Here is an 11841-nt window from a genome sequence, read left to right on the forward strand (position 1 = left end):
TTCTCTTCACAGTATAGATTATTTATTGGATACAGCATTATAACACAATGGTGAAATTGTGTTTACTTTACTTTTAGACTAGAAATACAGCATGGAAACAGGTCCTTCGGCCCACCGAGTCCACACCGATCAGCAATCATGCCGGACACAAACCTACACACACTAAGGACAATTTTACAACTTACCAAAGTCAATTAACCTACAAACCTGTACATCTTTGGAGTGAGGGAGGAAACTGGAGTACCTGGAAGCAACCCAAGTGGTCACAAGGAGAATGGTCAAACTCCGTACAGGCAGCACCGGTCGTATGGATCTCTGGCACTGCAAAACCATTGCGCCCAAGAGGGAAATCAAATTGACCACAAATATGTTACTCCCAAGTAGGAACATCTTTAGCTAATGTGCTGTTAACTGATAGTTACTAAGCACTGTAACTAGACCCTGTAACATTGGTGCTATCAAATTTGAAAAGGGAATATCCAATATTATATCATGTTGGATAATCTATGACATATGTTGGCACCCATAAAATGGAAACTATGTACAATGCAGAAAGTATGCATGTGTTCAAACAAAATAACAAGGTCAATAATGAAAGGATAATTGGGGAACAATAACCCCACAGAGAACCAATCATTGTTACACTCCGACGACATTTCCGTAGGATGCACAAGTTCATGCCTTGGTATTAATGTGCACCATTCTCTCCATGGAGACATTCTGCCACTAAGATGCTGAGTGTACCTTTACTAAAGCCTCCACTTGATGCAGAAGAATTGGCTTGTTGCAAAAGTCCACCAGTGGTTTTGGAACACTGAGCGTCAGCGGTCGTAACCGTGTACCATAGCCGCCAACCAAAATTAATGCTTTCATCTTCACCTGCAAAACAAAATTGGAAATCCAATCTCTCACTTGATATTTCAGAAGTGGAAACTGCTGTAGTAATGGGCTGTTCAAATGCTACGATACATGAATAACAACAATTTAATCATAGATATACCAACGGAAGCATCATAAAGGTGTGTGTGGGAATGCACATCGTCATACCCTTCCCTTTGTAGCCCCCCTGTTGTTACTATCCTTTCCACTTCAAATCTTCAATTAACATTATATTTTTCACAAAAACAACCATCAAACTCTTTGTGATTCCTGCTATTGCCATTGTACCAAATAGCCTTTACTGAATGGCCTGTAGAGCTACTGTCTTACAGCACCGGAGACCCAAGTTTAATCCTGACCTCTGGTGCTGTTTGTGTACAGCCAGAGTGCTTTCTCCCTTGTGAATGTATGCGATTCCTCCAGGTACACTAGTTTCCTCCCACATATGGGTTAACTAAATACTGTAAATTGCACCTAGTGTGTACGTGAGTGGCAGAATCTGGGGATAGTTCATGGGAATGTGAGAAGGGGATTATTGTAAGACTTGTGTAATTGAGTGGTTGATGGGCAGCATGGACTCGGTGGGCCAAAGGATGTATCAATCTCTATGAAATCACAAACCACATTTTAGATGACTTTGTTCTTAATACCTTTCTATTATGTACTCCCTCTTGATGAAAGCATTAAAGAAATATATACCAAAGCAACAGCTGGTACAATAGAGGAATAACTGAAGTCAGGCACTAACCTGATTTTATCAATTGCACAAAAGGGCAGTTTTGAGGAGATTTTTGTTTAATTCAGCGAGCTGTGATCTCAGATTTACTACCTGAAAAGGTGGTAAAAGAAGATTTTATAATCGCACAAGAAACCCGGTGAAAAAATGAAATACTGCAGGGAAATGAAGGATGAGGGGGGATCTTATTGAAACGTATAAGATAATTAGGGGATTGGACACATTAGAGGCAGGAAACATGTTCCCAATGTTGGGGGAGTCCAGAACAAGGGGCCACAGTTTAAGAATAAGGGGTAGGCCATTTAGAACGGAGATGAGAAAGAACTTTTTCAGTCAGAGAGTGGTGAAGGTGTGGCATTCTCTGCCTCAGAAGGCAGTGGAGGCCAGTTCGTTGGATGCTTTCAAGAGAGAGCCGGATAGAGCTCTTAAGGATAGCGGAGTGAGGGGGTATGGGGAGAAGGCAGGAACGGGGTACTGATTGAGAGTGATCAGCCATGATCGCATTGAATGGCGGTGCTGGCTCGAAGGGCTGAATGGCCTACTCCTGCACCTATTGTCTATTGAAATGGGGTAAGAATATAAGGAATCCACATCCAAATCTCCCAGAAGCAACTACAATGGGGTGAGAAAACTGTTGTCGCTGTAACATTGTATGATCAAAGTTCCTGTCTGCCACTTCTCTTGAATCATCCACCAACAAACTGCTTGTCCAGCTTCCAGTAATAATCAGCCATAATTTTCACTCGGGACACCTTAAGTACTATCATCAAAAACTCCCATTGTCTAGTCAATGTCCCATCACTCTCACCAATCAAAGCTAAGATAAACCAGCATCTGAAGTTTCTTCCTACACATTTTGTCTGCTCCACTGCGAAAGCTCCTCAAGGTATGCCTACTTTGAAGAAGTTCTCCTCTCTCCGACAAGAGTTTTGCAACACCCTCTCTTGCTGCTTTTCCTCTGTGATTCATCCTGCTCCACCGCTATGCCTCCTTGTCACCTTCCCATAGCTAACAATGAACCAGTCTACATTTCCTTATTGTCGTCTCAAGGCACCATTCTACATTTCCTTATCGTCATCCTCTTTCATATGTAGTTTTCACACCTTACCCCTCCACATATCTGGACAGCTACTCCAGCATTTGTGTTTATCTTCTAGACTTTTCATAATGTTGGTGATATACTTCAAAGTTCATAGGAGAAAAAGCATCAACTAAATTTACCCCTATTCAAACCATCCTCCAAATCTATCTTCACGCCAAGCCCAACTTTCTGAACGCACTCATGACCCGGCCTCCACTTTCCATCTGTATTAGCTTAAACTCATCCAAAGCTCAGCTGGTCAGATCTTAACTTGCACTAAGTCCCCGAGCTCTCATTGATCTGTGTTGCCAACAGCAACTCAACATTAGGTTGGATGTCAGTGTTCGAATTCTCCCAAGATTTCGAACTCCCTAAGTCTGCAACCGTGATTATCTTTAGATATCTGTCAGTCCTCGACCTTCTCCACTGTCAGGTTGAGCTCAAAAGTAAACTAGAACAGTACTTCACCTGTATGAAACTTTCCAATCTGGATTCCGCTCAAACCACTGTACTGAAACTGCGCTCCTCAAAATCACAAACGACATTCTCCTCTCCTCCGACGCTGGCAACCTCAACATCCTCATCCTACTTGACCTCAGCGCCGCCTTTGACACCATAAATCACTCCATTCTCCTCACCCGACTTGAAACCTCCCTTAACATCACCGGCACAGCCCTATCCTGGTTTAAATCTTACCTCTCTGACAGACACCAGTTCATCTCCATTAACAACTGTAAATCCCCCACCGCTCCCCTCCCCCAAGGTGTCCCCCAAGGCTCAGTCCTTGGCCCCCTCCTCTTCATCCTCTACCTGTTCCCCCTTGGTCAATTAATCCGCCGTCATGGTCTCAACTTCCACTGCTTCGCCGATGATATCCAGCTCCTCATCTCCACCAAGTCAATCTCCTCCACCACACACTCTACACTGACAAACTGCATTACTGAAATAAAATCTTGGCTTCAATCAAACTTCCTCAAACTCAATTGCAACAAATCTGAAATCATCATCATTGGTCCAAAAATGCTCACCAAATCCACCCAAAACTTCATCCTCAACATTGATGGTCTCCCAGTATCCACCTCACCTCACATCCGGAATCTTGGAATCATCCTTGATCAAACCCTCTCCTTCGACAAACACATCAAACACATCACAAAGACAGCCTTCTTCCACCTCAAAAACATTGCCCGTCTCCGTCCATCCCTCTCCTCCACAGCTGCAGAAACCCTCATCCACGCCTTCATCACCTCCCGTCTGGACTACTGCAACAGCCTCCTCTATGGCGCACCCTCAAAAATCATCAATAAACTTCAATACATTCAAAACTCCGCTGCCCGTCTACTCACACACACCTCGATCCGTGACCATATCACCCCCGTCCTTTATAAACTCCACTGGCTCCCCATCCCCCAGAGAATCCAGTATAAAATCCTCCTCATAACCTACAAAGCCCTCCATAACCTGGCCCCATCCTACCTGACCGACCTCCTCCACAGGCACACTCCCACCTGCACCCTCCGCTCTGCCGCTGCCAATCTCCTATCCCCCCACATCCGGACTAAACTCAGATCCTGGGGGGACAGGGCTTTCTCCATCGCTGCTCCCACCCTATGGAACTCACTACCCCAAACCGTTAGAGACTCCCCCACACTCACCACATTCAAAACATCGCTGAAGTCTCACCTGTTCAGTACTGCCTTCAACCACTGAAGGTCACCTCACCTACTGTCTCCTTTCTCTGTTCATTTATTTATTTACTTATTTATCTATTTATTAATTTCCCTATGTTCTCAAAATCTCTGTAAAGCGTCTTTGAGTATATGAAAAGCGCTATATAAATAAAATGTATTATTATTATTATTATTATTACTTCATAATCAATCTACGTAACCTAGAATAGTATGAACATTGAATTGACAATATTAGCAAACAAATGCTCTCTGTATCCTTTGTTTGTTTCTTTCTTTCTTTTCACCCCCAACAGCCAGTTTCATGTCCCTCCCCCACCTGGTTCTATCTGACCATCATCCCTCCCTTATCTCATACCCTTATCTCATACCCTTATCTTACCTATTGAATCCCAGCATCTCCAGCCACTTGTGTCGCCATGTATCAGTTTCCAGCCTCCCATCCATTCCTCCCTAGCCTGCCTTGCTCCATCTGCCCATTGACTTCCTTATTTGTTTCCACCTATCACTCACCAGCTTCTGTTTCTCAACTTTACTCTACGCAACCTGATTCCATCTGCCCACCACCCCCTTATCACCTGCCTCACAGCACCTTCATGCCCTCATACCTCCCCTCCACACCCTCTGTCCTGGTGACCGGTCTTAACCTCTTATTTCCCTCCACAGATGCTGCCCAACCCACTGAGTTTATCCAGCAGTTTGCTTGCTGCCCAAAATCAACAAGCGGTCTCTGGCTCCCCAGACCTACCCATCGCTCCCTGGCTGAGGATCGCAGCCACAGCCGAGGCTGTACGGCGCTGCCGACTCACCGAAGCGGAACGCTGTCACACTCTTCCCTCACTCTCTCTCTCTCTCTCTCTCTCTCTCTCCGTCCGTCCGTCCGCCTCCCGCGGCCTCCCAAACACACGAGACGTGGCACTGCCGCCGCGCAGTAACGTGGCAACAACCAATGGCGGATCGCCTGCGGCTCAGCCGGCCAATGAGAGGTGAGAGAGCAGGCAAGCGCCCTGGCGCGTGGGCGGGCGGGCGAGCCGGCGCCAACCAATGAGGGGAGGCCGTGTCGGGGGGGGGGAGGGTCCACCAATGAGGAGAGGCCGTTCCGGGGGAGTCTACCAATGAGGGGAGGCCGTTCAGGGAGGGTCTACCAATGAGGGGAAGCCGTTCCGGGGGGGCTACCAATGAGGGGAGGCCGTTCAGGGTGGGGTCCACCAATGAGGGGAGGCCGTACCGAAGGGGCGGGGGAATTCGCCAATGAGGGGAGGCCGTGCCGAGGGGGGGGCGTCCACCAATGAGGGGAGGCCGTGCCGAGGGGGGGGCGTCCACCAATGAGGGGAGGCCGTGCCGAGGGGGGGGACGTCCACCAATGAGGGGAGGCCGTGTCGAGGGGGGGCGTCCACCAATGAGGGGAGGCCGTGCCGGGGGGGGGGAGGGGGAGAGGTCCACCACTGAGGGGAGGCCGTTCTGGGGGGGGGGGGGGGGGGGGGGCGTCCACCAATGAGGGGAGGCCGTGCCTGGGGGGGGGGGGGGGGGGGGGGGGGATTCGCCAATGAGGGGAGGCCGTTCCAGGGGGGGGGGCGTCCACCAATGAGGGGAGGCCGTGCCTGGGGGGGGGGGGGGGAATTCGCCAATGAGGGGAGGCCGTTCCAGGGGGGGGGAATTCGCCAATGAGGGGAGGCCGTTCTGTGGGGGGGGGGGGCACCAATGAGGGGTGGCCGAGCCAAGGGGGCATGCCGACCAATGAGCGACTGACAGCAGCGGCGGCGCTCGGAAGTGACAAGAAGGAGCGCGACCACCAAATCAAAGAACGAGATGGAGCTGGGATGAGGCGCTCGGAGGATGGTGGCCTCCTGCACTGTCAAACCTGGTGGAAGGAGCATCACGATGAATGGCTGCTGCTGATCCGTGGACGAGACCCCGGTGTGTTTGGAGGGGCGTCTGCAGAGAACGAGAAATTGCAGATGTTGGAAAACCGAACTAAACCTGAAGCTGAACAGAGTTGATCTGTAACACTGGACCATTCGTCTGGCTGTTCATGGAAGAGGAGTGGGTGAGAGTTGCCCTGAACTCACCCTAGAGACGCCACCCTTGTCATCATCACCCCCTGCAGCGTTAAACCAGTCTTTTTTTCCTGTAAAAACAAAGTGCTGAAATAACTTAGCGGGTCAGGTAGCATCTTTGTAGAACACGAAAGAGAGGCGACGTTTCGAGTCGGGACTCCTTTTCTGAATTCTGATGTAGGCTCATCTGGCTGAAACCTTCTCTCTCCACAGCTGCTGCTTGACCAGAAATCAATCTTTCGTGAGGGGGGGGGGGGGTAGGCAACTAGGTAAAATGGGATTTCCCTCTCAGCCCCATTCTCTTGCATTCTCCCCATAACCCTGACACCCTATGTTCTGTAATTAGTGCAGTTTTGATTGTATTGCGTGAGATTTGTGAGACACGATATCCCATGCACAATACCATGCTAACTTTCCGAAAATGATGAGTGAAGTTATGAAGGCTTTGGAAAGAATATGGAGGTTTACCAGAATGATATCTGGATTAGGAGGCATTGGCCGATTAGGAGAAGGGGAGATGCAACGAGACCTGGGTGTCGTGGTACACCAGTCATTGAAAGTAGGCATGCAGGTACAGCAGGCAGTGAAGAAAGCGAATGGTATGTTGGCATTCATAGCGAGGGGATTTGAGTATAGGAGCCGGGAGGTTCTGCTGCAGTTGTACAGGGCATTGGTGAGACCACACCTGGAGTATTGCGTACAGTTTTGGTCTCCTAATCTGAGGAAGGACATTCTTGCCATAGAGGGAGTACAGAGAAGGTTCACCAGATTGATTCCTGGGATGGCAGAACTTTCATATGAGGAAAGACTGGATAGACTCGGCTTGTACTCGCTGGAGTTTAGAAGATTGAGGGGGGATCTTATAGAAACTTACAAAATTCTTAAGGGGTTGGACAGGCTAGATGCAGGAAGATTGTTCCCGATGTTGGGGAAGTCCAGAACATGGGGTCACAGTTTAAGGATAAGGGGGAAGTCTTTTAGGACCGAGATTAGAAAGTTTTTTTTCACACAGAGAGTGGTGAATCTGTGGAATTCTCTGCCACAGAAGGTAGTTGAGGCCAGTTCATTGGCTATATTTAAGAGGGAGTTAGATGTGGCCCTTGTGGCTAAAGGGATCAGGGGGTATGGAGAGAAGGCAGGTATGGGATACTGAGTTGGATGATCAGCCATGATCATATTGAATGGCAGTGCAGGCTCGAATGGCCTACTCCTGCACCTATTTTCTATGTTTCTATGGCCACAGGGTGAGGTTGGACAGACTAGGATTATTTTCTCTGAAACACTGGAGGTTTGGGGAGACAATAGACAATAGACAATAGACAATAGGTGCAGGAGTAGGCCATTCAGCCCTTCGAGCCAGCACCGCCATTCAATGCGATCATGGCTGATCACTATCAATCAGTACCCCGTTCCTGCCTTCTCCCCATACCCCCTCACTCCGCTATCCTTAAGAGCTCTATCCAGCTCTCTCTTGAAAGCATCCAACGAACTGGCCTCCACTGCCTTCTGAGGCAGAGAATTCCACACCTTCACCACCCTCTGACTGAAAAAGTTCTTCCTCATCTCCGTTCTAAATGGCCTACCCCTTATTCTCAAACTGTGGCCCCTTGTTCTGGACTCCCCCAACATTGGGAACATGTTATCTGCCTCTAATGTGTCCAATCCCCTAATTATCTTATATGTTTCAATAAGATCCCCCCTCATCCTTCTAAATTCCAGTGTATACAAGCCCAATCGCTCCAGCCTTTCAACATACGACAGTCCCGCCATTCCGGGAATTAATCTAGTGAACCTACGCTGCACGCCCTCCATAGCAAGAATATCCTTCCTCAAATTTGGAGACCAAAACTGCACACAGTACTCCAGGTGCGGTCTCACCAGGGCCCGGTACAACTGTAGAAGGACCTCTTTGCTCCTATACTCAACTCCTCTTGTTACGAAGGCCAACATTCCATTGGCTTTCTTCACTGCCTGCTGAACCTGCATGCTTCCTTTCATTGACTGATGCACTAGGACACCCAGATCTCGTTGAACTCCCCCTCCTCCTACCTTGACACCATTCAGATAATAATCTGCCTTTCTATTCTTACTTCCAAAGTGAATAACCTCACACTTATCTACATTAAACTGCATCTGCCATGTATCCGCCCACTCACACAACCTGTCCAGGTCACCCTGCAGCCTTATTGCATCTTCCTCACAATTCACACTACCCCCCAACTTAGTATCATCTGCAAATTTGCTAATGGTACTTTTAATCCCTCCGTCTAAGTCATTAATGTATATCGTAAATAGCTGGGGTCCCAGCACCGAACCTTGCGGTACCCCACTGGTCACTGCCTGCCATTCCGAAAGGGACCCATTTATCCCCACTCTTTGCTTTCTGTCTGTTAACCAATTTTCTATCCATGTCAGTACCCTACCCCCAATACCATGTGCCCTAATTTTGCCCACTAATCTCCTATGTGGGACCTTGTCGAAGGCTTTCTGAAAGTCGAGGTACACCACATCCACTGACTCTCCCTTGTCAATTTTCCTAGTTACATCCTCAAAAAATTCCAGTAGATTTGTCAAGCATGATTTCCCCTTCGTAAATCCATGCTGACTCGGAACGATCCCGTTACTGCTATCCAAATGCTCAGCAATTTCGTCTTTTATAAAATTATGAAAGGTATAGATAGGGTAGACTTTTTCCCCAAAATCAAATTCTATAGGACATTTATTTACGGTGAGAGGATCAAAGTTTAAAGGAGATATGCTTGGAAAGTTTTTTTTACCCGAGCACGTGGAATGCGCTCATGCAGTGGTGGTTGAGGCAGGCAAGATAGTGACATTTAAGAGACTTTCTGATAGGCATATGAATATGGAGGAATATGGATTATGTGTAGGTATATAAGAGATGGTCTTAGCAACATGCTTGGCACAGACATTGTGGGCTGAAGGACTTGTTCTTGTGCTGTACTGCTCTGTGTTCTAAACTCCATTTACCATTCCTCTGACCACTTACCCAACTGATCAAGAACCTACAGTAACCCTTGATAACCATCTTGACTATTGTACCACCTATTTTAGAGTCATCTGCAAACTTGCTACATGCTGATCCTGATCTCATCTGCAGTCTATCCAATGCATCTACAGGTACTCCTCAGCTTCCGATGGGTTTCCGTTCCGAGAAACAAGTCAAGTCAAGTCAAGTCAAATTTATTTGTCACATACACATACACGATGTGCAGTGAAATGAAAGTGGCAATTACAGTTACAGCATATAAATAAAGTTAATAAGTTACTATTAGTGTCGACAAAAATTTAGTCTCTGGGGTTATAAAAGTTGACAGTCCTGATGGCCTGTGGGAAGAAACTCCGTCTCATCCTCTCCGTTTTCACAGCGTGACAGCGGAGGCGTTTGCCTGATCGTAACATCTGGAACAGTCCGTTACTGGGGTGGCAGGGGTCCCTCATGATCTTACTTGCTCTAGATCTGCACCTCCTGATGTATAGGTCCTGCAGGGGGACGAGTGTAGTTCCCATGGTGCGTTCTGCCGAATGCACTACTCTCTGCAGGGCTATCCTGTCCTGGGCAGAGCTGTTCCCAAACCAGACTGTAATGTTGCCGGACAGGATGCTCTCTACAGCCCCGGAGTAGAAGCAATGAAGGATCCTCAGAGACACTCTGAATTTCCTCAGTTGTCTAAGGTGGTAAAGGCGCTGTTTAGCCTTACCCACCAGTGCGGCAATGTGCGTTGCCCACGTCAGATCCTCTGCGATGCGGACTCCCAAGTATTTGAAACTGCTCACCCTATCCACAATAGACCCATTTATCTCCAGTGGCGATAACCCATCAGAAACCGAAAGTATCGTAAGTCGAAATGCATTGAAAACGCGCGATCACATGTCCGGAAGCGAGCGGCGGCTCGCTACGGGTCCCTGCCGTTTATATACATATTTTTTGACATACAAATTCCCTCCCTTGCTCCAAATTCCTTGATAGGAAGAATACACGATTCCAAGACTGATGTCTTCACAAGTGAAGAGAAGTTTGAAGTATAAGTTATACAGGTACTCCCCAGGTTACGATAGTTCGACTTGCGATAGTTCAACTTTGCGATGGTGATCATCCCCTTTTTATTTCTTGGCCCCAGGAGAACAGGGTGGCACATGGTCATGGAAGTTTGATGTGCTGGGTCTACAACTAAGATGATTTTTTTAGCCCAGCTCAAATTACTAGTTAATAAGATCACTGGATTCGGGAAGGTCTCTGGACTTCAGTGATATAATTTGGACTATTGCCATGATGTTCTCGTTAATAAGGCAACTTCCCCTCCGCTCCCATCTCTCCCTCGCCTGTTGCACCTGTACCCTGGAACATTCAGCTGCCAGTCCTATCCCACTCTGTCAGGTTTTCACAATGGCTATAATGCCCCAGCTACACATGCATATACACCTGTCCTCCACTATCACCCTGAGTACCGGCACACCACAGGGCTGTGTTCTGAGCCCCATGCTCTACTCCCTCTTCACACACGACTGTGTTCCTGCATTCGACACCAACATCATTGTCAAGTTTGCAGACGACACAACGGTGATCGGGCTTATCACCAACGGTGATGAAACAAAATACAGAGCGGAGGTGCAGAACCTGGCGGACTGGTGCTCTGATAACAACCTGTCCCTAAATACCACCAAGACCAAGGAGCTGATCATCAACTTCCGTAGGTCACATAACGGGGAATACGCCCCGATCTCTATCAACGGGGACAGTGTGGAGAGAGTGTCTAGCTTCAAGTTTCTGGGCACTCACATTTCAGAGTACCTAACATGGTCCAATAACACTGCTGCGCTGGTCAAGAAGGCACAGCAACGACTGTTCTACCTAAGAACACTGAAAAAGTCTGGTCTACCCCAACAGCTGCTGACGACATTCTACCGCTGCAACATAGAGAGCATCCTAACGCATGGCATCCCTGTGTGGTACCTCAGCTGCACGGAGGCAGAAAGGAAAGCTCTTCAGCGGGTAGTCCATAGAGCTCAGGGGAGGTAAATACAGAAGTTAAAGTGTTGTACTTAAATGCGCGTAGTATAAAAAATAAAGTGGATGAGCTTGAGGCTCAGTTAGTCATGGGCAAGTATGATGTTGTAGGGATCACTGAGACATGGCTACGAGGACCAGGGCTGGGAACTGAATATTCAGGGGTACACAACGTATAGAAAAGACAGACAGGTGGGCAGAGGGGGTGGGGTTGCTCTACTGGTAAGGAATGATATTCATTCCCTTGCAAGGGGTGACATAGAATCAGGAGATGTTGAATCAGTATGGATAGAAATGAGGAATTGTAAGGGTAAAAAGACCCTAATGGGAGTTATCTATAGGCCCCCAAACAGTAGCCTCGACATAGGGTGCAA

At 47.9% G+C, this 11841-nt stretch overlaps 1 protein-coding gene across 5 annotated transcripts in view; it reads right to left on the bottom strand.

Moving 5' to 3' along the window:
• gmppb (GDP-mannose pyrophosphorylase B) overlaps positions 1-5320 on the bottom strand; it is a 29527-nt gene extending 24207 nt beyond the window's left edge. Inside the window, exons 1-3 of one of the 5 annotated variants that reach the window (XM_078414348.1) lie at positions 5129-5306; positions 1628-1704; positions 745-879 (exon numbers count right to left, since the gene is read on the bottom strand). In XM_078414348.1, the coding sequence (XP_078270474.1) occupies positions 745-873 (129 nt within the window). In that variant the 5' untranslated portion in view covers positions 874-879; positions 1628-1704; positions 5129-5306. Of the gene's footprint in view, positions 1-744; positions 880-1627; positions 1709-4766; positions 5086-5128 lie in introns of those variants that run through there. The other 4 variants (XM_078414345.1, XM_078414349.1, XM_078414344.1 and 1 more) reach the window with 4 other exon arrangements.
• Between the last annotated feature and the right edge of the window lie 6521 nt (positions 5321-11841).

Source organism: Rhinoraja longicauda, chromosome 17 (assembly GCF_053455715.1).
Source record: "Rhinoraja longicauda isolate Sanriku21f chromosome 17, sRhiLon1.1, whole genome shotgun sequence".
Classification (NCBI taxonomy): Eukaryota; Metazoa; Chordata; class Chondrichthyes; order Rajiformes; family Arhynchobatidae; genus Rhinoraja; species Rhinoraja longicauda.